The following is a 27,593-nucleotide window of genomic DNA, read 5'->3' as shown; positions in this document are numbered from 1 at the left end:
CCTTTATTGTCTCAGATGAAACTAGCTGGTACTACACTACTGTTCTGTGACCTGACCGGTTATGCAATCTGTTTCTCAAGAACTCCCATGATCACAATGCATTGCTAAAGGTTAGAGAAGCGAGCTTATGACGGGGAGGTCGTCGGTTCAATCCCCAGACCGACAGGATAAAAATCTGGGTGGGGGAAGTGAAAGAACAGCGCTTTGTCCCTCCCTCATTAACGCCACTGAGGTGCCCTTGAGCAAGGCCCTTAACCTCCAACCGCTCCAGTGAAGCTGCTCAGTGGCCAGCGGATCAGACTGTGGTTGTACTGGGCAGCTTCCAGGTATGAATGTGGAACTGTGTGAATGTGACAGATCGTCGTTGCAAATGAGAAGTTGTTCTCAATCGACTTACCTGGATAAATAAAAAGTAAAAAAAAAAAACAATCGGACCAAAAGAAGTCAACTGGAAAATGCAGGGCCAGTTGTATTCATTGTAGTGTAATAGACTGAATGACACTGTATGGTGGCGTAGGTACAAGGAATACAGCTTCTCAGCTGGAACAATGAATACAAAGTTAGATTTAAATCAGAGGCTTTGGTTGTCATATATTTCACTGTTGTGATGACATTCATATTATTCCAAGTAGGCTGTGCGGCACCGAACACAAGCTCATTTGTTTGTGGTTTGGCTGCATTGTTGTAGGCAGTGACAATTACAAACATTCCTGTGCTTATGAAGTCAGAAAGTCTTCATTGTCATGAAAAAATTATTTTCATCAAATAGTCCAAAAGGGTAAATTAGTGACTTAATGAGGTAAATGGAAGCAAAAAAAACAAAAGAACGTTTGTACATGTTGTGCATGTACTTGGTATGCCTAGCTTCAGCCATGACAGGCTATGAGCAGCAGAGGGGGCACTTTCAATTGGTTCAGGATGGTGAAGTGCTTACTAGTAAGAGTTGAGTCATTTCTCAGTACCATGGTGTCCTGTGCCTTCCACGTGGTGCTGACTCACTCTGCTGGGAGAAAGGACGTGTAGGGCGGGCATTGACTGACATGCCTCATAGGCCGGACACAGTCTAGGAGACACTAGGAGTGTTAATCACCAAGTGCAAGGTGAAGCCTCATTTTCAAGAGGATACAAAATGACATTAGTTATGGAGATACTGGTACAACAAATTCCCACACCTTACTTTGACTTTTATGAGACAGGTATATTGATTTATGGTCTAAATGTGAAGACCAACAATACATTTCTACTTAGTAATACAACAGAGCAGCTGCTATCCCAGACACAGGGTTCACAGCCATATATCCAGCGATATCAACCAGTAATGTTTTAAGTGTCAATGTTAACTCCAACTACCTGCCTACATAAGCTAAAAACTCAATCCACACCTGCCACCCCCTCTTTAGAACTGTGAACCACAAGAACAACCAACATTCAAACTGTCTAAGGCAGAAAAAAAAAAAAGACACATGTATGCTTTTTATTTCAATTCATTTATCTTTTAAGAACCAATACGAATTGGGGATGTTTTCAAAATGGGTACAATGATAAAAAACTGACCATTTTCATTCTTCTCCACCTTGTCTTTCAGATTGAATCTTAGGCTCCATGTGTGTTAAATATGCATATTTAGGGAAATCCTATTGTAGCCCCATTAAAGAGAATGAATGAAAGCAGGAAAAGTACCTGTTCTAGGAGTTGTTTCGTATTTTCCTGTTAAACTGCCTGGATGAGGTGGTCTGAAGTGTATGTGTGTGCAAATGTAGGATGCTCAGCAAGGTTTGGTGGGCTTATCTGAGGTGGACTGATTATTGCACTCCAACAAGATAAAAAAAAAAAAAAAAAAAAAGAAAAGACATGGCTCTCAAAGGATAAAAAAAAACAACAAAACTATTGGATAACAAAGTGTCCTTGCCCTTGCCAAACTCATAACTGCCACACATATCATATCTTGTGAATAAATATTGCAGACATATTCAAACTGAGTGAACCCCTAAACTGAAAGTGACTTTAAGCAAGTGAAGGGTAAAAGGAAAACATTACTGCATTTTTCAGGTGAACTTTTTGAGTTTGTGTGCAAACAAAAAAACACCCCAATACCAAAATGGACAGTCACAATATGTGTTTCAAAGTTTAAAAATGTTTTTAAAAAAGGTACATTATTCTGGCTTAATTATATTATCAATAATTAGCGGAAATAAAAATCTGAATATCATTTAACATGTCATCTTTTCATCACCTTTGTTTGTGTAAAAATAAAAATTCACAAAATGGAAAATGTTATCCCATGATTACAACTGAAAAAAAAAAAAAAAAAAAAAAAAACTAAAAAGAAAAGAAAACAGGATGGACTCGAGTTGAAAAAAAATTCTGGCCCGTGGTTGAACAGTATAACCGGGAGGCGGGCCTATCTGTGTGCTTTGACCTTCCATTCATTGGTTCGGCTGGTGGATCCCCAGATCTGGATTCATTCATTCGATCACTCGCTAGCTCTCTGATCAATTAACCAAGACTCAGTGTTAACAATTCATTACAATAATTACTGATAGCACTCTTCATATTTTTTTTTTTCTTTTTTTTTTTTTTTTTTAAATCTCCCCTTGTTGGAAGATTCCCCACTAGATGCGCATAAGAAAGATGCACTGACAGGCAGCCTACTGCACACAGCAGTTGTGGCTGTTGGTATCCTTGAACCGCAGACGCATTTTGGGTCTGTATTTCTCGAGGTAGAGAAGCTGTTTGGAGTTGAAGGCTCCACGTCTCTTCCTATGAAGAGCAGAAAAAAAAAAAAGGAGGGCAGAAGATCAAAATAAAGATATACACAAAAGAGCACACCATAGCAACACTAAGGTCATTACTGTAGTGATATACACTATCTGTGACCTTTTGCACATTCCTTGGACAATACTTTGCACCTTCCTTCCTTTTATCTTGTATTTTCTCTACTGTTTATGGTTATTCACCAAACAGTAAGGCTTATTCCTTGTATGTGAAATCCTACTTGGCAATAACCCCGTTTCTGATTCGGATCAAAACTCAAACATAATATAAATATATTATTTGTTTTATCTGTACAAATACCAAAGTAAATACATAAAATTTGTAATTTTACCAGGGTTTTTGTGTCATATTTTTTGGCTGGGAGCAGTAACTTACTGGGGTTGAACTATTCCTTAATACCGTACACCTTTGATTTTAGCTGTAGTACCAGACTCTTGAATCACCAGTTCCTAGTATTTTGCAGACGATAGACCGACAAATGCCAAAATCCATAGGCTGTCAATGTTAACTAAACCAAAGAAAGAACAATGCATACCTAATTTACTTCATTGACAACCTTCAATTACAGTTTAAATCTTAAATGAGTTGGGCTAATAACCATAATTGGCTGTTGATTTCACATGCACCCTGTGTCTATTCCCACAAATTGCACAATTTACAGATTTAAGACTGAAACTTTATTATAACCTTAAAAGTACAGAAGTAGGGTACTTACTGCCTTATGAACTGCACAGCATCCTCATACTTCATCCCACTTTCAATGAGGGCTAAGGCCACCAAGACTGGAGCTCTGAGAGGTATAGAAAAATCCAATGGACCAGTTCAAGGAAACAGTGAGAGAATCAAAGAAGGAGAGAAAAAGAAGATTAACAGAAGATTAAATGCCAAGGTTCACATGGTTCCATAGTAATATGGTGGAGGAGTAGGGAGGGGGTTTAAACCTGGGAAACAGGCCTGGGAAATCAACAGGGGTGCACAAGTTCACTGTTGCCCTGCTGAGGCATGGTGCTCACACCCTGATACACACAGACACACACGACAAGCTTCTCGTTTCTCACCAGATGAGAAAAAAAATAAATACAAAAAAAAAACTTTCAAGACCACTTGGCAGATCAAACCTCAGTGCTGACAGAGCATTTTCTTCAGTGGTTTTTCTCTCACAAAAAAATCACGAGGGATAGTATGAGAAGGGAGGGATTAAAAGAAAATACAGTGCGATAGTGTGAAAAGAGGGATGAGAATGAAAGAAAGGACAAAACAACAAGGCACACTGCTGCAGCCTCCCACACTAAGGGCCTTAAGAGAATGTTGGCTGGTGTAAAGAAGATCTGACTGTAAGGCTATGGGAAAACCCAGATGACTGCAGTAAACACAGGTCAAGGAAGGAGATGAATTCAGAAAATGCCATCCTAACCAATACTGGTAATTATACAACCTCTGGAATGCCACAGACATGCAAAATGCTGGAAGCCATTGAGAACTGATTGACTTATTGTGCGTTTATGGTCAGGAAAGACATTTTCACACTAGTTCGCCCACATCGTGTACTTCTGCCTTCTTTGTTTTCACACTTGTGCTGTTGTTCGGCATAACTTGTCTACAATTCACGGTCACATTGGTCTGTGAACATAATATCTGCACGTCGCCTGCGCAACCTCATGACCAACAGGCAGATCACATGCAAATGTAATTTGCCTTCTTCTTTTTTTTTTTTTTTTTTTAAGTGTGCAGAGGCAACAGACTGTAGTCATTAATGATAGATAACCAGCTGAATGTCTATTTGTAGAGCACTAGCATGAGCAGGAAGAGATATTGTCAAGATACTGTTTTAATGACCAATGTATATTCAAAATGAGAAGAGCATGTTCAGTTTCACACCCAGCCAAGCCAGCCTAGGCTGTGATCAATACTGAAGAAGCAACAAGTGTTAATAAGAGGAGGAGGAGGGTTGCTAGAAAGGCTGGACGATAGGAAGATTAGGAGAAAAACAGACTTATTCCCTTTAATGCAGGGGAGATGAAATGTACCCAAACAACAGCATCACAGCACACTAAGAGGAAGAGGAAACACATTAGATCAAAGGGGTGGCATTACACCAGGGAACACCAGCTACTGCTGAGAAGCTTATCATTTGAGTTTCTGCCTTTCAAATGGTGTTTCAGACCTCAAAGTATAACATTAATCAAATATAGCTACATTGCTTGCTACATTTTCAGCCATCCTCGTTTCAACGTCTACACTGGCCGGTAATGGCTAGTGCTGGTGCGACCTGCAGCAATGCATATTTGACCAACAAGGAGAAGAGCAACACAGACACGTGACGTGCCTCGTAGTTTTGGGGAGTGGTGTAGCGGGGAATGTGTTTTTTTTCACAGATTTTTGAGGGGACAGAATTACCGGGAAAAAAACACTTCTGCAAAAAGTGAACTCCTTTCCGTTTTAATGAAAACTATCGACTGGGAATCAATTCCTAGTATAATAAGGTGACTGAAAACATAATCTAGACTAGCCTACTGCCATCGTGCCACTGACCGGATAATAAGCAGTAAATAAATGGATGGAAGAGTTTGGGATGAAACGTCCACACACCAGCTTTCCCTTAAACCTGGCATATCTGCCACTAGGAGTTGTTGTATCCATGCAAGGAATTGAATGTTACTTACTGAACTTAGACTAGAACTTCGACCAGAGGCCATTCAAAAGTTGACCATACAACAATCCAGACAACATCCGCGCTGCCTCTCAAGTTAGGGTCACATCTCTAGACAAAACAACGTAGCCGGCCACTTACCGGCCAAGCCCTGCCACGCAGTGCACAGCGATGCAGCAGCCAGGTTCCTCTCGAAACTTGGTGTTGAGCAGCTTGAGCCAGTCGTCCACGATCTGGGTGGGAGGAGGGGCACCATCATCGAAGGGCCAGTCCTAGAGAAGACAAAAGAAGAGAGGGCGAGTGTGTAGTCTGAAAAAGGACAGACATACAACGAGAACGGCTGCCAAAAAATGTGTGCGTGTCCAATCTTACCAGGACCTGAATCCCCTCTTTCTCTACCGGAGTCTTATCGTAAGTGGCATCACAAACTCTCACCAGTGTGTTCACGTCACACTTTTTCAGCTCCTGGCAGACATCAAGAGAGAGAGAGAGAGAGAGAGAGAGGGAGGATTTTAGATACAGGATTTGCGAACCAACGCACACAGATACCAACGTATCCAGATGTGGGCATACCTCGGTGAACTTGTTGAGCGTGGCATTGGTGGGGTTGTGGGTGATGACGAACCTCATGCACTCGTAGGCAATCTCGACTGCAGCGGGGCGGTTCATGTTGGCGAGACGGCTTAAAAAACAATTACAATACAATACTCTTACAAAACAAAAATCGACTTTTGGCTCAGAAGTCAGCAAAGACTGCTAGGAGATTTATGTATTCAGTACAGAGTAGAATAAATAAAAACATGTGATGGAGGATGGGTCAGGAGGACAACAGGTATTCAAATACGGGATGATGTACACAGAAAAAGGGTAACAAAAAAAAAGGATAAACTAGTCCACGGTACGCCGGGATGTAAAAAATGAATTCATACAAAACAAAAAAAAAAATGTAAAAGAACAGAACAAAACAAAAAAAACAAAAAAAACAAAAAAGATGGAGAGACTATCCAGGAGTCATCCAATCAGTTTACCCCATTCAGGAGAGCTGTTTGTGATTGGCTGTTCAAGGAGAAAGTGGAGGGCAAAGATTTGTCGTATTGGTTGGGACAGGGCAGGGCAGTCGGGCCAAGGACTACGCAATATCCCAGGGGGCCTTTGGATGAGTCAGCAGTTCCTAGTGTGCTGGCAGTCAGGGGGGTTTCTGGGTAGCGTAGTCCCTTGGGGGGCGGCCGATTCACTTCTCCGCAGAGGTGAGGTGCTGTGCCTGGCAAAATTCTCCGCTCACACACGCCATATAGGTACGGCTCAAGTCGACACAGAAAGCCTGCCAAAGGGGAGAAAGACCAGAGTGAGGTTACATGACATCACACACACCTACGGTGGATAAACTGTCTTTTTGCTCTTCATAAAAGAACAGTGCGAGAAGCCTTTTTGCATATAAATGCAGGTTGTTCGGTAGTTTGAGTTAATGACAGCTGGCGAAGAGAGTGGTCTGCACTTCCTGTCAAACTTTTAAGCCCATTATTAGCGTTAGCTTAAGCATAAAGTAGGGCTGTACCGAATGTCTTTTTTTACTTTTCTTTTTTAACATTCAAAGCTTCAATTGAGTCTGTTGTCATATTTGAGGACGCCTCTCTTGTGATTATGCTTAGCACAATTATATCTTGAGTTTAATTTCCAGAAAATAATTCAATTACAATATTTAAAAAAATGGTACCATCATGAACGTTTCTACCTTCCAGCCTGCGTTATGTTCAGTGCTGTGAACTGACTACACCTTTGGATTACATAACCCTGTCAAATCACCACCTGCCACCAAAATGGAATCTAATAATATGCACAGTATGGAGTACACACACACACACACACACTTACAGAACAGGTAATGTCTGGTTTGCAACTAGCCAGGCAGCCCTCAGTCAAATTGTGCCAAGTCCTTGACAGTCTAAACCCAGCCGCCACAAACTGGCTGGAACCGTCTCAGAGCAACACAGGAGGGATAGAGGTAGGAAGGAAAAGGGGGGGGATGACGAGAGCTGGCTATCACTACGCTGACTGCGTACACACACACACACACAAGTGGTAGGCGGGAAACGGAGAGAAAGGGCTTGGACTTCAGCACCGTGTCACAGGCAGTAGTCCCAAGGTGAGGATTGCAGGGTGGGTGGGCAAAGCTTCAAAGAGCCCCAGCATTTCAGTCTCACGCTCCCTCTTTTCACCTCCTTGAGACAGACTTTTTCGGACTCTCTCTCCATTCCTATTCCACTCGGTCACAATTTACTTAACCGTAAGAACCATTTTATATTGTGTCTCTTAACCCCACCTCAGTGATTTCTAGTATTTTTTTTGTTTTTAAAAAGAGCCAGTTAGAGACGTCCATTTTTGCAACCCAGAGCCACTCTTCAAAACCACAGCGACTCTATTTTTTTTTTTCCCTGTCTTGCTCCCAGCCCCTACCCCAGTGTCACTTATCCGCTCAGTTGACTGCCAACCACAGAGCCACTGTCAAGAGGATGTTTCAACCCACTCTCCTCCATAAGTTTATTTCCTCCCTTCAGTCTTTTATGCTTGGAAACAGCCACGAGGGCACTCAAAACAGCCTTGAGTTTTTTTGTTTTTTTTCTTGCGTGATGGCAGAGATCCTCCGTGACGCCTTTAATTACCGCCTCTGAGCAATGCTGAACACAATGTGGCAGTACTGCATGCAAACCACTGAAGCTTTTAAAAAAAAAAAAAAAAAAAAAAAAAAAAAGGGTAACCAGACTTGTTGGCTTCTAATCCTACAGAAAGAAAAAAGGGTCAGAGGAAATTTTCCCACCGGTTAATAAACTTGTGACAACACGGGTGTTACCGATTACATCAGACATTTTGACAAGAAAAAGATATTCGTCGATGGCGCTCACAGAGCTCTTCCTTTGATCTCTGGCCTGTCGAGCTTCCGCTTCGGAGCCAGGCGCAGATGCAGCGTGCTCCGCCTGCGAGGAGTTTAAAGTTTACATATTGCCTCATTACCGTTATCAGTTTTCCTATTTAATATTGCTTTTCTTTTTCCTTCCGTTTTTGGGGCTTTGTAGGCCTTTATTTGACAGGACAGCTGAAGACTTGAAAAGGGGAGAGAGAGGGGGAATGACATGCAGCAAAGGGCCGCACGTCGGAATCGAACCCGGCTCCGCTGCGTCGAGGACTGAGACTGTGCACCTGGGGCACACGCTCCACCAGGTGAGCTACCCGGGTGTCCATAAATATTGCTATTCGAAGAAACAATTTGCACACCAAACAGTTCTTCTGTGTAGGTGCGTTGGTAAAGGTAAGGTTTTTTTCGCAAACTTGAAAAAAAAAAAAAAAAAAGGAAAATCCCGCACTCACTATTTATAGAGGGACCAAAACATTAGTTTTCATCAATAAATGGTGATGCTGTAGCCAGAGTGCAGGATTTTCCTTTTTCCCTATTAAACACTGCCAAATAGGCGCTTTTGCTTTTCGCTACCACCCCGAATCCTCCGCCATCGTCTTGTCGGCAAACTCTCCTTACTACGTGACTCCCGCTACTCTTTGCTGCTGCTGTGTGGAGCAGACATTTTCAGTTTATAATTGAGGCGTCCGTCGTCCGACTTCGATAACACGTTTAGTATTTTAGTGGGCACCGATACCTGAAAATAAACTCAAAATAGGGGTTTAGTCTTCTGGGCAAGTAATGTATTCGGTTGGATGCCCGACCTCTGTAACACCAAAAACGCTGACTACCGCAGCAAGCCTAGGGGAAGCAAACCTGCTTTTCACCTGTGAAACATGACTAGGGAAAGGAAAGCAGACGGTAAAGAGAGACTGAAACATGGAGGAAACACTGAAGAACAAAAGAGCCAACAGACACACCAAGGACACCAAAATGACAGCCTATGCTACAAGATGAAAAGCAGCTGGTTTGTGGATGGATGCCCAGATGCACAAAGTGACTGCATACAGCATTTTAAATGCAGCCAATAATAGGGTTACCAAAAGCAAAAAGGCAGACCAAAAGACCATTTCAAAGTTCACACTGGTATATGAACTGAAGAACATTTGGGCTGCATGCAGTGTGAATGATCTAGGCTTTCTGCGTTGGTTGCCATTCCCTCACCGTGTTTAACATGATTTAAGACCAACATACTTCTCCCGCACTGATCTGATAGAGACAGTGGAAACAATACACGTGCCAATATGCATGTCTAGCTTACTGGTCAACTCTTCATAAACTGTATATTACAGATTAAGGTACTGTAATTACAAAAAAAATCTACTGTAGACAACTGAACCCAAGGACTTTATGGCGCTAACCCACAGCTAGAGCTGGGCGATATATCGATATCATGATACGAGACTAGATTTCGTCTTAGATTTTGGATATCTTAATATGGCATAAGTGTCTTTTCCTGATTTTAAAGGCTGCATTACAGTAAAGTGATGTCATTTTCTGAACACACCAGACTGTATTTGCCTTTCCACACTTAATTATATCCACATTACTTATGATTATTTATCACACATTTCATTGTGTAAATATTTTATGAAAGCACCAATAGTCAACACTACAATATCGTTACGGTATCGATATTGCGGTATTTGGTCAAAAATATCGTGATATTTGATTTTGTCCATATCGCCCAGCCCTAGAACTGTCCTCCTTTTTCCATTGCAGATGTACCGCCTCATGCGTGAGGCGAGCGCGGCTGGTCGTCATAGCGACGCCGCAGGAAACTGCCATGACGTAACACGACACAAAGAACATCGAAGGTGTGTGGTTTTGGATTCTCAGCATGTGGCTGTTGCCACAGCCAGAAAACACATTTTGTTTCAAAAGAAGCTGGAGGCAGCAAAAAAAAAAACAACACACATACACACAGCTGGCTAAACTATTTAGAAATGGCGGGTTTGTTCAGGACACCCCCGTCTGTCGCTAGTAATGATGACGCAGCGATTAGTGACAATTCTCTCGGACCAATCAGTAGCCTGCAGGTTTTCACGTCACCTTTTGGTATCGCCTCAGCTCGCTTGGAACCTGAACGGAGGTACCCGTTGGCAGGGACCAGGGTCATTTTTTTCATAATGAAAAACCAAAAAAGGCGAGCAGGTACCATGTAATGAAAAAATGCCATTAGTCTTTGGTGAGCTTATAAATAGAGAAGTGGATAAACATTAGGCCTGCGCTGCTGGGAACACATGCAAATCACATCTGCAATTTGCAAACTGCTTCTGCAGTCACACACTGCACAGATGCAGGAAGAACAAAACAAAACGCACACACACGGACACCCATCAGTAAGTAGAAGCCAAAACATGTTAACCACACAGGAAACAAGAAGTAGTGCATTTAAAAAAAAAAAAAAAAAGCATTGAAACTGTGCAGCCTCAAGATGAATGGGTGATATGCCATGACTTGTTCTGAATTAACACGGACCGTGTATGCCAAATCATTCAGTCATTTGCAGCAGCAACTGTTGATTATTTTCATTATGGATTAATCTGCCAATTATTTTATTAATTTTATAGAGATGGCCCGATACCACTTTTTTGCTTCCCGATACTGATCCGATACCAGAGTATCATATATTTCATTATGTTTTAACAGCTGTATACTACTATCCCTGTATGGATGTGATATGATTTCTATCTTTGTTGTCGGTCTGGCTCAGGTTAAACTCTTTGTGAAACATGAACAAACACAAACAATGAATGCCCCAGAACTTTCTTTTATTCTCCAGTTTGAGAGTCAGTTATAACGGAAAAAGACCATAAAGAAACTACTTTAATGTAGATTTTCTTTAGGGCTTTATTACGTGGTATCGGATCGGTGCATAAACTCCAGTACTTCCCGATACCGATACCAGCGTTTTAGGCAGTATCGGAGCCAATACCGATACTGGTATCGGAACATCTCTAATTGATTAATCAGCTGGTCATAAAATGTCTAAAAATAGTGAAAATGCTACACAGTTGCCCAAAGTTACCATTTTTAACCAACAGTCCATAACCGGGAGATCGTTAGTTTACTATGACTCAGAAATCCAGCAAATATTCACATTTGAGAAGCTGGAAAAAAAAACGTTTGGCATTTTTGTTTTAAAAACAATACTTGGTAATACATGGTTACCCAAAATGTCATTATTCAATGGTCATTTAAGCTCTAAGGTCATTGTATTGATCATCTTAGTAGCTGCAGCTGGGGGAGAGGGAGAGAGAGAGAGAGAGAGAGAGAGAGAGAGAGAGAGAGAGAGAGAGAGAGAGAGAGAGAGAGAGAGAGAGAGAGAGAGAAGAATGGGGAAGCGTGAGAGAGCAGTGAGTAGCAGTACTAGCTGATAAGGACCACGGTATCTCAGAACAGAAAATGCCACGCAAACCTAAACAGGTGATAAAGTCGCAAAAGAATGAGAATAGGGGCATGGGTATCCTGCAACTGCTAACTCATCAGTTTAGGATGATTCATCAGTCTGTCTGGCAAAGTATAAAGCCATGTCAGGTTTAATAGCAAACTACAAACTTGTAGTGCGATTTGAGTGGAAGAGAAACGGGCAGCATTTTACAGTAGCAGATTATATGACTCAATATTTTCCATTGACAAAGCTCATAATATCAGCAATAGATTACACCTTCCACAGGCACTGTTATCACAGCTAAAGTGCATGGAGACAAGTGTTACAGTGGGAGTCCTAATTGAAAGCCTTGTTAAGACACAAAGCTGGTTGTTCTTCCTGAGGAGACTGCGGTCTTTCAACATCTGCAGCAAACTGCTGTTGAAGTTTTACCAATCTGTGGTTACCAGCGTCCTCTTCTACACTGTGGTGTGCTGGGGGGCAGTATATCCAAGAAAGACACCTCCAGGCTGGATAACCTGATCAGGCGGGCCGGCTCTGTGGTCGGCATGAAGCTGGACTCACTGGTGACGGTGGCAGAGAGGAGGACACTGGACAAACTGCTGGACATTACTGACAATGCCAGCCACCCCCTGCACACCGTCATCAGCAACCAGAGGAGCCTGTTCAGTGGAAGGCTGCTCCTTCCCAAGTGTAGGACCAACAGACTCAAGAACTCAAGGGGGGGAAATAGGGTAAAGAGGACAGAACAGAACACTGTGCAATAAATTATTTATAATCTACTCACATACATACCTGGACACTCTATCTGCTCTTAACTGCTAATTTATGCTAAATGTCATTTATTTATTAACTGTATAATAACACAATACCATACACAGTCCTATATACCTATATATCTATCTTTATTTATCTGTAGTTTATTGTTGTTTTACTGTTTGTTTATTTTTGTAAAAATATTTAGCTAAAAGTTTTATTGTTATTCTTATACTGTATTTTTTCTATCTTTTTTTCTATTTAAAGAGTGTTTTGTAAGATGCTAAAATCTGCTGCTGGAAATCTAATTTCCTTGCGGGAGTCATCCAGAAGGGATCAATAAAGAGAAGTCTAAGTCTAAGTCTAAAGGATTTTACTGCCTGGGAATTGTAGAGCTAAGGTCGTGGGCAGCTCTTGCTGACACCCGATAGCTGTCAGGTGGCCAATCCTCATCATTCGCACACCACACATAAATACTACGTACACCATGTACAAAGTGTAAATAGTCACACGCTGGCTGGGGCAATACATTTGCCACAAGGGCGAGGGGGTTGTTCTAAAAGTAGAAAGACACAGACACACAAAGACACAGACACACACACACACACCCCAAATGTCTGGACACGAAATATACGGACCTAAAAGGGAACGGTGACAAAATATCAGACTTTTACACAAAATGTGGAATGTCTGAGTCCATCTTCTTCCCCCCTTGTGAAAGATGTTAGTATTACACGCAACCGTGTCTGGTGGTCTGAGGTTGTGCCTGAGTCTCGCTTGTGTTTTGTCTGGAGCCAGACTGGATATGACCACACTGTACTGCTTTGAAGCAGCTGGAGGGCTACTTTGCTGTGTGGGAGCTGAGTAAAAAAGCAGGGGGAGGGCCTGTCATCCATGGCAGGATGGACAGTGAGGGGGGAGAAGGGAAAAAAAGGCCTGCTCTCCTTGGGGTGAGAGCCGCCCGGACGGCACGAGAAAGATAAGGCACTGACACTCTTGCCCTACATACCCACCTGCTTGCTACACTGCTCCTTCTAGTGTCTCATTCAGACCCTTTACTGACTACACACTTTCATAAACACAAATACACAGACGCATGGAAACAGGGTGACATTTTCCTGTTAACTGTCCAATATAGCTAGCACTGAGGAGAAGCGGGGAGAAACCATTCGACAATCGCAATCAAACTCACAGAAACCGTCAATCAGTGGGAATAGAAAGGGGGCCAAAAGTAACAGGGGCATGTCTTCATTCCTGCGGCCTCTGTGAATGCCAAATAAAAGATAACAGATACGCTCGGAAATGTCAAGGAGGACTGGGACAAAGGAATAGTAACGTGAAGAAAGTCGGTAAGATGTGAAGAAAATTAACCAGGATGACAGCAATGGAAAAGCCTAATTAAACAAGTGAGGAAGAAAGCAACAACAACAACAAAAAAGTAAAGCCAAGTCAAGAGCTTGGCAGTGACTATGTATGGCTGAAAGAAAACAGAGGATCACACCTTCCAAAAAGGTCCAGCTGGTTCCTTGCAGTGACGTCAATGCTGCCGATAGGCTGGGTGGGCGGCTCTCGCCTCAAATTGGAGCTGTTCTCAACCTAGCAGCGTGCTCACACCAACAGGAGATGAAGAAACCACTTTTCGTTCATTTCAAATGAGTGCTGGGACCAACTTTATACGAACCGCTCTACTGACAGATATATGCCTGTTTTTAGGGCTTCTTACACACTTTGTGTGAAAGTTGGTGTCAAACTTGGGCGTGGGCCAGACAAGCAGTCTCAGGACAACCGCCTGCACACACCGAAAGCTAATCAACACGATTGGTTGAAAGTTTCATACTACAATCACCTACAATGTCACGTTGTGCAATATGATACCTAAGGGTGCAAGATATGTCGACTCAATATCGTCATCGCAATATATCGAAAGTGTCGCAATAAGTATGCAATATTTTGTTTATTTTGTCAAGCACTGCGTCCCGTCCGTTGGCCGTGTGGCTTAGTTGGGTTTGATTTAGAGCCCGCTTGAAACGCTACAATGATCATGTTTCATTGGCCAGTTACCGTGCCACTTGCACATCTTAAGGTGCTGACACACCAAGGAGATTATCGGCCGTTGGACAGTCTGGCGAGGTCAGTGACTCGAATCTGTTCGGTGTGTCCCGTGCCGTCGTCAGTCTGGGGGGCTGTCGCCGTTCATTTTGGCTGACCTGACATGTTCGGGGCAGTCGGGACTCACCCGGAAATAGCGAGCGGAATGAGTTGACTAGAGGCTCTCAAAATCTGACGAAAATCTTTCAGCTCAACTTTGTTGAGCTGAAATGAAGACAGATTCAGCAACTGCATGGCCTATTTCTCACTTAAAATGTTCTCAGAAACATGTTTCAGTGAACTATTTTAATACAATATGAGATCTTATTCTGAACAAGCCGCCATGACAGTCTGGCTTTGAAATTCCGGAGAAAACAAACCCATGTGACGCGTTCGTCCAATCAGCTGCCGGTTTTCATTTCTTGGGCAACAATACAGAGTAGCGCCGCCTGCTGTTATAGAGATGTATTACGTCTTGTCTCGTCTTTTTGGTGTGTTCTGTGGCACTTTTTGGACCAACACGGGGAGACTGATCATTTCGACTGGCTTTTCTGTCAACGGTCGGCCGTCGGCTATGTGTGTTAGCAGCTTTAGTGCACGTCAGCGCACGGGTCCACTACGTGACAAACCCTATGGAGCGTACCACGTGTGTGCATATTTCGAGAGAGTGAGAGTGTAAGTGAAGAAATTGATAGAGACAACTAAACGAATCAGAGAAGCGAAAGAAAAGTTGTGTCCTGTTCTCTTTATTTATTGTTTTTATACCATCCAACCAGTAGGGGTGGGAATCACCAGAGGTACCACGATACGATATTATCACGATACTTAGGTCACGATACGATATTATTGCGATTTTAAACATATTGCGATATTCTGCAATATATTGCAATTTATTACCTTTTTTCCAACTTCATTATTATGTCCCCAAAGGAAAACTTTGTCAACATCTGTTTGTTCATCTCACATGAATTTTATTGCTGTAAAATGTGACTGTCAAGCTAACTAACTAACCAGCACTTTAATGAATATGTTATAAATGTTGTATACACCTGGCAAACTGACCTGTTTGCATTTTTAATTAAGGTGGACTAGACTGTAATACCAACAGGTATGCACTGCTGTGCTACTACAGGTATTTTTACAATTAAAATGAGTACAAAACGGGTAGCGACGGAGTCACGCACCTTGGTTCCGTGTTTTTAGCAAGTGACAAAATCCTTCATTTTCCACAACGTTGTATGGACGCAGGTCTTTGCACATGAAGTAGGCGATGGCTTGAGTTATTTTCTTAGCTCGCTCTGAATTGGGAGGTAGCTTTGTCAAGCTAAGTGTGTCCAGTGTTGGTTGGTTTTTCGGGCGGAGCTGGTTTAGCATTAGCTTTACCGTCCTCGGCTAACGCTAACTCTGGATGGTGGCGTGTGAGATGAGCCCTCATGTTTGTGGTATTCCCTGAGTATTTTATTTGCATACGACACTCCTTGCAAATCCCATGTCTCATGTCCATCTCAGTTGTCCCCTCCTTGTTAAAAAATCCGAAAAAAGTCCAAACACTTGATTTAAACGCAGATGGTGCATTTCTGATTTCTTTCTCTGACGTTGCCATGTTTATTTTATCTACATCCTCCTGCACGCTGACAGTCACCCCGCTGACCTCACCAGAAAACAAACAGCGCCATCTGGTGGACTGAATAAGCAATTGATTTTATTATTATTATACTACCAAAAAGTTAAATTCTGATGTGCAATTTAAATAATAAAAGATCGATACTTGGCGCCTGTGTATCGATACAGTATTGCCACGAGAAATATCGCGATACTATGCTGTATCGATTTTTTCCCCCACCCCTACCAACCAGTACAACATGTCCTGTTCTGTCCTGTTCCTTATTTATGTATTCATGTTGTACCAGTCCAATATGACAGTCAGTTGAAATAAACCTTGTTTTGTAAGAAAACTTGTTTAATTTGTTACGAATCTATTTGGATGCGTTTTCCCCTAACTTTTGTAATTTTACAAAAATATCACAATTAATATCAATATCGCAATATTCATAATCGATATCGCAATATCACATTTTGTCAATATCGTGCAACCCTAGCACGCACACTCACTCACATACGCACACACCTTCAGTAACATCTCCCAAACAAATTGGTTTAAAGTCTAAAAGTGCTCATGTGTCAAAGCCCTTAGTTGATCAACACTTCAAATTAACTTCATGCTCCATAAAAACAAAAAGAATGCCATAGACTTTCGGAACATAGTCCAAGACCGAAGGGGCCTGTCAATGTGTGGTATGGTGACAGGTCACCACACCATTCAGCAAACAGCACGCACAAAGAAAGTAATGCGCGGAACTCCACTCCACTCCCCCCTCCTCGTCATCAGTCATGCTAGAAAACACACAAAGACAAACAGATGTGCAAGCATGAAAACAAATACACACGCACACATTATAAGCTTCTTATCCTTTTTCGTAGCCTCACCAGTTTATCTAGTGTAACAAGAAAGACTACAATCTCCAGGCATGCCAGGACAAGATGGCATTGACTTATATGCAAAACTCCAAGAGGGATCATTAACTGCTGCTGTACCTCCCCATTAGGTGCAAACCCTTTGGTTGTGCAAACAGAAGCCTCGGGCTGAAAGTGAGACTTCCAACTCAGTAGATTATGTATGGCCTCATGCTTTGTTGACTGAATTCTGATAACCTCCCTGCCTGTGGATTTCTGAGAATGCAGTCATGGAGCATGGAAGAACTGGTGCATGTCCTATCAAAACCTTTCTGACATTAAATACATTCCCCGAACCGTGACTAGCGGACCGAACGGTTCTGATTTTTTTACTTAACCGTTCCATCCCTAACATCTATAGATGGATGAAATAAAACACAGCAAAAAAAAAAATATATATATAGGCCTGCCCTTTGGACCCAGACACCCAATCAGAGCCTTATAATTTGGACATGAGTAACAAGTGGTCATGTCTGTGTTTACCTGCGTCAAGGCAGAACCATGCACAGACAGTCTGACTCCTGCTTGTGGTCGTCTCGGTTTTAAAATATAATAAACCTCTGTTTTTCACAGGGCGATTACCACACGCCTACTTTGGACAGTAGTATTTGAACATGGCCTCAAAAAGAAAACCACAGTACAAGACATCTCCTTAAAAGGAACATGCCGACTTATTGGGAATTTAGCTTATTCACCGTAACCCCCAGAGTAAGACAAGTCAATACATACCCTTCTCATCTCTGTGCGTGCTGTAACGCTGTCTGTACGTGCAGCACAGATCCTGCAGGTAACTGGTTCCAACTAGCCTACTGCTCCGAATTGTGACAAAAGTGACAAAATAACGCCAACATGTTCCTATTTACATGTTGTGATTTGTAGAGTCACAGCGTGTACAAAAAACAACGTAACATGAGACACAGCCATCTTCTAACAGTCAACAAACTGGGAACTATATTCTCAGACAGGCTTGGAGACTGTTTGATTAAGCCTAGAAATAGGTTGGGGGTACAGAATGACCCTCGATGAATGCAACTCTCCAACCCAAAAAGGCGCATAAAAATTCTCAAGGCTGCCTACAAGTAAGATTCCTCCAGCCACGACAGACCTCCTGAAGGGTTTATACATTCACCACAACTTCTCACCTACCCTTGCTCACAAGCTGTTAATCTGCTCAAAACAATAGTGGAAGTCTGTAAAGAGGGCATGCAATAAAAAGGAGAGAAACATCAAAGGTAACTGTACTGACAAATAACTTGGCACTAGTGTGCCCGCTGACAGAAATGAAATGCTTTACTAAGATGAAGGGGAGAATTGATGGTATATTTTACGTTTAATTAGTGCTCCAATTTAAAACTTTAAGTATTTTGCTACAGACAAAACAAAAAGCAGAAGACTCATTGAAGTTAATAAAAAAAAAAAATGGCAACTTAACATAAAAAAAAAAAAAATGGGCATAAAGACAGTAGAACAGGGGTCACCAACCTTTTTGAAACTGAGAGCTACTTTAAAAGTCATAAAGGACCAGTTTGGCAAATTTGCAGTTTGCCTTTAGTTAAATGATTATTAATGATTAATGATACTCATTTAGAAGACACTGGTCATGTTAATGACAATAAACAACAATGACTTAACAAGGTGATAATATCAATATTCAATTTTCATTTTTAGAAATAACATGTGGTTTGGGGGCTACTCTGATGTACCGACCCCTGCAGAGCTATGATACAACAAGATGCTCTGACCAGAATAACTTTGACTCTGATGTACCGATGCAGAGCTGTTACGTTGACACGCTTAAAATATTGATATGCTTTTAGGTTTACTGGTAGTTCATATGCTAGGTCGCTTCCCTAAGAATGACTCACGACTCTTATGGTCTGTATGAACAATAAAAAGACAGTCCACTTGCTTTCATTCAAAAAACATCACAGTGTTTCTGCTCTGCAGAGAGCACAGTAAAGTAGACATAAGTCAAGACTTTCTTTGGCCAATTTACAGAATTTAATTGTAATATGTTACAGCGGATTACATTTGCAAGTAACGGCTTTAATTTCATTCAGAGAAACTGATGAAAATGATGAACCTGCATCTATTTAACAAAGATTTTTTTTAGGTGTTGTACTGCCTAACACATGAACAGACAATAAAGCACACGTCACATGGTTTACGTTAAGCTCCAGCACTGGTATTATTTTGGTGATTTTTGATTATTTGTGCAACCTTTCTGTTAGGCCTTAAAGCATGCCATCTGCGGCCAGGTTGCTTCAGTGGTAGAGCAGGCGCACATGCTATACTGAGAGGTTTATGCCTCGACGCAGAGGTCCAGGGTTCGAATCCGACCCTTGACAATTTCCTACACGTCTTCCCCCTCTCTCTCCCCTTTCTCACCTAGCTGTCCTGTCAAAAAATTAAAAAGACAGAAAAGCCCAAAAAAGTATCTTAAAAATAAAAACATGCCATCTGTGTGTTAAACAAAGTCCGGTTCTGTGGTTTGATCATCTGCAAGATAGAGGCTGTGAAACACTGCAACGATATGCACTTCTGCTTCTTGATTAGATCCACTTATCACTTACTGAATTCAGTATGCCATGTTGTTGTAAATGGGTGTGCACCTTAACAGTGTATATATTATTTGCTGTGTTATTGGCTTTTAATGCTCGTGATGCTGTGCCAAGCATATATTTATTGGGTCCCTAGACCATTTGTGGTGCACGTTTCTGAACAAATTTAGAAAAACTAATTTAAAAAAAAAAAAGTCTAATAAACATAAAAAAAAGAATTTGATGGCAGTGGTTTGTTTTGTTGCTTTTCTAAATGTTGTTGACATTTTGGTAAATGGCCTTCCTCATTCTGTCCCCTATTCAGCACAACAGGTTACCTCTCTCTCTGCTCCCAGAGGACAGGAGCCAATCTTCCCGCAGAGTACTTGTTGTTCTGTCTTCTTGTGTCCGTGTAAACGGGGCTGGAGAGATGAGGTAAAAGAATATGTAACCCTATTTCCGTGAACAGACAAACACTCCGTACTCGCACATGGCAAAGCCCACTTATCACACAGCTTTGCAGCCTCTGAGTGAGCACAGATAAACAGTGTGACGATCAAAGGCCTCCGATAGCGCTTGGGTGGAGGGGTGCGGGGGGCAAGGACTGATCTGTCTCTGGAAAGGACTGAAAGAGACCAGGGCTCAGTACCTTAGAAATGGGAATGAAAAGAGGAAAACCTACCCAAACAAAGGCCTGTTCTGTCCTCGCTGTGGCCTAGCTGCACTTTTAACCACAGTTTTTTACTCGATCAAACACCTGCATGATAGACGTTACGGACAATAAGTCTTAAAAAGACAGAGGAGGAAAAGGAAAAATGTTGATATGGGGAAAGCCATCTATTTCATGCTATGCCTATAGAATTGATCTAGTATGAAACAATTTGTTTACATTAAGGATTACATGAAGTTACATTTAAAAAATAAATGAACGTCACTGGGACATCCCTAGTTAGAGTCCAAATGATGAATGAAACATTAACCCGTTTGAGCCTCAGTCGTTTGAACATTTTCCTAATGTTTCAATGGCTCACTAAATGACGGTGGAAACTCATCCGTTCAGAACAACCGCGGATATGATGTCGCAACCAAGTTTAAGTTAAGTCAGCAGATGGGATGAAAGATACATCTGTAAAGTATCACTTTTCACCAGCTTACAACTGCTTGAAATAACCACCTGTGCTTGTACCAATGTGTTTTAACGTGCTACTAACATATTTGTCTATATTAATGTGTGTCACGATTATTGATAGTTTTTCGATAACGCTGCATATGGGTTGAGGGACTATATCCAGCCATCTCTGGGCTCCTTTGATGAGTCATAATCTCATGTTACAATCATCAAATCGCAGGACGACATCTCCCAGCTTAAGCGCACTCGCTCAGAAGCTATTCGCCGTCGCTCTCTCACTCGCTCTACCGCGCTGGCACTGCCATTTTCCTAAAGAGATCGACGCACCCACCAACGCACAAATATAAACTTCAGGCTGCAGCGAAAGCTTTGCGTGGAGCCTCCGCAGAACCATAAATCACGCTTCGGACAGACGCCTTCATCACAGCAGTTAGCCACGCCTCTACCCGTTAGCCAACACATCAAGGAACAGACAGTTAGTACTAAAACTGTGGAGCAAAAATTCGCACAGCTAACGTGCTGATAAGTCAATCAGAATACAAGGTGTTCCGTCTACATCTCAGTTCACAATTACTTCCATTCTGACAAATAACTGGAAGCCATTTCCTGTTGAGCTAAACTACTATAGAAACAAAAAGGTTCTTGTGTGTTTGTGTTTGGATTGTGGTTCATCTAAATATTTGGATAAGAAATATATACCAGAGTCAATGTAGGACACAACTACTACGACTGAAATCATAGTAATTAGTAAGAAATAATTGTCATTTTCTAATCTAAAATAGAAATGCGTTTCAGGAGGCCGACACTTTGCAACAGACAGACCCAGACAGGAGAACGTTCGCTCGCATTTTTTTGCCAAGAGGTGTAGCGTCCCACCGTGACAACAATTCTCCTGACATTTGGAAACTAACTTGGCCTTCTGACAGCAGCATCAGGGGATGCCTGTTGCCATATCAACGATTATCTCAGCAGTAGCAACAAGTGCCCCTGTTGGGAATTCTGGTGTCCCTTGTGAAGAGATCAGAGAAGAGCAATGGTGCTCTCTTTAAACATTCACAGAGCAAAGCTAAAGACGTAGTAGGGGGAGCAGCATAGGGTTAGGGTTCAGAGTATATGGGCAGCCATAGGCTCTGATCAAGGAACGTTTTAACCGACGAAATCCAACTTCCTTACCACATGCATCAAATATACCCTGTGATCTTAAAAATCAGCTCCAAGAAGAAAACCCATCTTTTTCAGATTATGGCCACAATCATAGGTGTGATTGGCATAGGACAAAAAAAGCAGGAAAATATACCGTGCACCCAGTAATAGTACCGTTTTGATGGGTGATTTAGCAAATACAATTACACTTTATGTTGTTTATGTTGCAACAACTAACTAAAGACCAGGGGTAAAATTGGGATTTGTTCTGTGGGTGAGGTCACCTTAGGGGGGTCGGGGGTATGCCCCCCCGGGAAAAAAATTAGAAAAATAAACCATCAAATGGCACTTTCTGGAGTTTTGTGCAAAGAAATGGAGAATGATGTGCAAAACTGCAAGGTTAAGAGCCTATACTTTCCATTGTTGTAGTATCAACAGGTATTAGGTCATTTAGCATTTACATTACTGTTAATCAGTCATCACTTGATTACACATTGTATTACCTTGTTATGATATAAGAAGTGACCCATACAATGTGCCAAACATAATGTGCCACATGAAGAGACAGCAGCATATGACAGTAGCAACAGCTGACAAGATTTGGGTCTGTGGTGACCAGGTCCACCTCACACAAACTTCCTTCTCCCAATCTTTCTCTTTACTACAAGACACAGAGAAACACAGACACACGGCTAAGACATACTATTTGAGAATATACAGATTTTTGTTGGTTTCTCCAAATACCTGAGGAAAAATGTCATTAGCACCACGTAATAAAAAGATTTATGGCTTGTTTGTCACTTTTTGCTATGCTTTTGGCAATTTTTTTTATTTATTTTTTAAAAAGGTTTTTGTCAAAAAAGCTTTCAAAGCTTTCTTTATTCATGGTCAATAAACTGAATTTATATGACATTATACCTATTTTTTTTTTAGGTAAAAAAGCAGAAATTATTAATTATTTTGACTAGCTCTTAAGATCAGAGGATGTTGATTGGATCACAGACTGGTGTATGTTAAAGTTTAGTCAGGATACGGTTTTAAAACCATTTAAACTTTTTTTTCCCCAAATGCTATAAAATTTTGTGTGTGTATGTATGTATGTATGTATGTGTATATGTGTGTATATATATATTACCTGCATATAACGTATGGAACCCATAAAACATATCCATGCATCCATGTTAATTTTCTGCAATTTGGTTGAAACCCATATTTCTGATATAAAAAACTTTTTCAAAATGGTCAAATTTGACCCGAGGACAACACAAGGATTAAAAGTCCATACTTGAGGATACTCAGAAACATGTAGCTATTTACCACTTCAAAAAAAATTATGTTGGAACGCCACTTCACAATCCGCGAAATTGATATTTTGTTGCGTTTTCTAGTAAATTAAGTACCCTAAGTTTTAGATTAGTTGTTGGTCATTCTCAACACCTTTCTATCCCCTGCTGTGACTTATCAAGTCTGGACTCTGTGCTGCTGCCAGCCTGTGTAGCGTTGCTACGTTACTCGCCGTCGATCAACTGTTTGCTTCAGCTGGCTAACGTTAGCTGTCAACCTCTGACTAATGGTTACCGCAAGATAGTGATCTAGCGAGGATTATCCCTTCAGACCACAGTGGACTTCAGTGGACTCTCCATCCAAACTCCCAACTGGACCTTCGTCGGCCACAACTGACGGACTCTTTCAAGTCCACGTACTCCCTGTGTCCGCCGATCACTTGGTAGCTTTGAGACACCTGGTCAGCTGTCGGCTTACGCCAGCTAGCTTCTGTTAGCTTCCACCGAGCCCAGCACATCTGTTTGCGCTGTGTAGAGGTCTTTTTCCCGGCTGTGAAATTCATGGTGAAATTACGATTCCTAAGACCCGCCCTTCAAACACCTGATTTGTTCAGGTCTTATCCCCTGACCAAAATTACGAATCCCACTATGGCCACGCCAAGACCCGCCCTACGAAGCAGCTCGATTGGTTGGGGTTAGGGTTAGGGGATTGGTCAGGGGATAGGACCTGTACATGTAAGCATGGACGCCTGGCCAATAGTAGTGTGTGAACGCTATTGAAGGGTGGGTCTTGGCGTGGCCATAGTGGCATTCGTAATATCGCGACCCGGTCATTATGTTTACCAGAGCTATGCGCGCACCCCAAGGGGGTAAGCTTCGCTTCAGAACGCAGAATTTTTTTTGCGGATTTGCATGATTTATGAGAGTCTCATTTTCAGGTCGGAAAAGCCGGAATTCATCCAGAAGAATCACACCCCTGCACAATGAATTAGTTTGATGTTATTTTGTTAGAGGCAGTCCCACATTTCATGCGTTTAATAAGCTGCTTAAGGAAATGAAGAAAAAGCCAAGTTCCACTGAGAAGCAAAATAGTGCCCAGGGAATAGGAAACAAACAGCAAGCTTGTTTATGTGCAATATCCCAGCATTTTCTACACAATACAATACGAAAATAGAACACTTTCTGGATCAGTAAAGGTGCGCAGCTACATATGCCTACAAACAACAGCGCTAATAACAATAACACTCACTATAGCATGTTTTGGCAATGGACAGTGTTTTTCCCCTGCTAACAGCTCTGGCAGCTGTAGCTAGACAAGGTAGCTGTAAACACAAAAACAAAGGAAGATCCTATTCCTACCTGTTGCTATAGTTTCAGTAGGCAGCCTTGCAGGAGCATCTAGAAGAGGTGTCAATCTGTCACTGCCAGTACTACAGATACGGTGCCTTCGCTTTATCCCAGCACTGTGGCAACAACAGTAAACGAACACCATGCCAACTAGGGAAGGATTCATTAACCAACACACAGCACAGGAAAACACACAAGGTGCCCATGGCTACTAATGCATCATTATATATATATATATATATATATATATATATATATATATATATATATATATATATATATATATATATATATATATATATATATATATATATATATATATATATATACACACACACACACACACACACACACACACATATACATGGATTTTCACTAAACCACTGGAAATGAGAAGAAACAAGTGCAGGCATCTAATCCTGGGCTGATTTCAACACATAAAAAGACTCTGGAGCCAGGGATCTTAGCAAGCTATCCCATAGTAAAACCAAAGCTCATGTTCCATCCTCACCACAGCCAGACACCCAGGGACATAACTAAACTTTAAAATCTGTTCAACTAGTCACTGTGGAAATGACCTCTTCAACCCTAATTTTCAACACTCACAGCCACCATGTGGCTAGATGGGCTGAATGCCAGCAGGCTACAGCATAGGTGTTCTTCCCCCCCAGTAACCTCCTTGGTAGGTTGGTATCATGTAACTGTACACTGGGCTCGCCTTTCTCGGTTACGGTAACCAAGGCTGAGAACTTCCCCACTTGTCACATTGCCTTTTTTATGCTGCCTATAGACAGAGAAACCATCTTTCTGTTGGTGTGAAATGTCACACAGACACACTTCAATCTTAACATACACCAAATGATTTGCAAGGAGAACACAACAATGCACAAATGAAGAAATGTTTCCTCCAAATCTGACAATGGTGCAGCAAAATGAAGGCTAGGAATAGCCTTGCATTTTTATAGTTTACCAACATGCACAAAAATAAGGTAATGGTAGTTTGACTTGAAGTGTGGTATCTCATGAATAAGGGACTTCCACTGTATAGGCGTGCCTTTAACTACAGGCCGTGCTCAGTGGACTGAGGAGATATGCTATTTCTAGATTGGGCTGCGCATCATGTGTCAATTAGCTATGACATGAAGCAGGTCACCAGTATGAGTGACCCAATTTCACAATAAAATGTGAATAAAGCATTAACACGCACAGTGCTCAAGTCTGTCATTGTTGCTAGCATTATCCAACGCTGTGCAAGTATGTGATTTGCATACAAATAGAGTTATAACAGGGATACCTTGTTACTTCTACTAGGCTATACATTACCATGCCCTTAGTTTGTTTTGATAACTCATCTTCTATACTCTCTGCAGGGAAGTTAGGTCACCTTGTAGTGACTCATAAGCAGGAATGTAATTAGCTTACCTGTTACACCAGTTACTCATTGACTCATCCACCCATGTTGGTAGCAGTGTCCAAAGCTATTCACTTGTATTAGCCACCCACTAGAATTATTATTACAGAGAAGAGACTGAAACCATAGGAAGGTCATAAAATGAAAACTGAGAGGCATGGGAATGTGCAGCCTTTAGTGTCACAGCTGCTCAGTCAACTTCCTCCCCAAGTGCATTTCCGCATTTCACTTCATCCAACATGGCTAAATGGTTGGAGGCTTTCTGTTTTAAGAAACCAGACAAGGCTAAATTATACCACATAACCCCAGTGCTAGCTACATTTTACACGAAAGGCTGAGGAGTCAAACCGGCTAGTTGGCAATAAAGACAGCAGATTGACAATAAAGTAAGGGAACCCAAGACACGATAGGAAACACCGGGTTGTTGACGATTTCGTTTTGTTATTAAAATGTTAGCTTAGCATGTGGATTAAAAGAAATGGTTCAACCATGCTTTTGGGTCACGATTTGTCACAAAGGGCGGAAGGCAGTTAGCTCAGTCGCCATCTATACCTCTAGCCAAGCTTCTCACAACTAACAAATACTGACGTCTGCCGAGTCCACCGCTAAACACCAAATGAAAATACTAGAAATCAATGATGCTGCTTTCGTGGACGCAAAGACAGCATTTAACCAAAGCATCGTTAACGTTAAGCTACATGTTGTCCAAGAGAAAAGCTACATTCACTGAAACGTAAAGAGCTCATTGTACAGCTAACGTTAAGCGTAACATTTAGGTTAGCCCTTATTTCATGAAATTGAAAACGACATTCGTGCAGTTTGGACAATAACATGGCCCTATACAACACCTAATATGCATTCCTTCAAAATAAAAATAAAACCCAGTGGCCCCACGCGGATAGTGGCAGTAACAACGTCAAAGGTTGTTATTATTATTCTAGAAATAGCCTTAGCAGCAAGCTAACGTAGCTACATTAGCTAGGAGCCTAGCTCAGCTCCGTCACTTTGCTTTTCCCAGCAACGTTTGGCAGTTCAGAGATAGACTCAAGACTCCCTATTTTAGCTAGTGGGAACGTTAACTCACTTGAGGGTGGATAACGCCGATGAGAAAAACAATGAGGATTGATATTAATACACGTCAACACAATGTTGAACAGTGTAACGTTAAGCAGCCAATATTCTAGCCGCTTAAGCTTTGCTCTGCGAGCTGGTTTCATACTGGTTCGTATCCTCATGCAACTTACTTAGCTAAGCTCCCTTGTGTTGTGCTAATCATCTAACGTTAACAATATGTAGCTAGCCCAACTTTTAATCAGGCTCTTGTGGATCTGTGTTGTTGCGATCGTGTACGATCACATCAGAGACAATTTCAATTGGGTCAGTTAAACTTAGTTATGTTACATGGTACTTACAAAGAGCAGGCTGAACATTGAAATCCCGTGACTACCCCGGAGAAAGTGGAGGGAGTGTGCCAGGTTGCCTTTTTGTTCCTCTTCAATGTGGCAGCTTGAATTTTCGTCGGAGGTCGGGAACTGTTGTTGGGGAGGAGCCTCCTCCGTTTGTCGACACCTTCACGGACTTTCGGAAAAATGACTTACGAATCAGCCCAAGTT

General features: G+C 41.7%; 1 protein-coding gene across 1 annotated transcript; it reads right to left on the bottom strand.

Moving 5' to 3' along the window:
* Nucleotides 1–1,460: 1,460 nt before the first annotated feature.
* On the bottom strand, nt 1,461–27,593 carry ptp4a2b (protein tyrosine phosphatase 4A2b). Its single transcript, XM_028596732.1, has 7 exons — nt 27,393–27,593; nt 6,454–6,746; nt 5,999–6,107; nt 5,798–5,890; nt 5,567–5,697; nt 3,491–3,565; nt 1,461–2,760 (listed from the first exon to the last, which is right to left on the bottom strand). The coding sequence occupies exons 2-7, from the start codon at nt 6,456–6,458 to the stop codon at nt 2,649–2,651; spliced, it is 525 nt and encodes a 174-aa protein (XP_028452533.1). The 5' UTR covers nt 6,459–6,746; nt 27,393–27,593; the 3' UTR covers nt 1,461–2,648.

This window comes from Perca flavescens, chromosome 14 (genome assembly GCF_004354835.1).
Source record: "Perca flavescens isolate YP-PL-M2 chromosome 14, PFLA_1.0, whole genome shotgun sequence".
Classification (NCBI taxonomy): Eukaryota; Metazoa; Chordata; class Actinopteri; order Perciformes; family Percidae; genus Perca; species Perca flavescens.
Note: the sequence above shows the minus strand (reverse complement) of the source record. Positions and strands in the feature narration are given on the sequence as shown.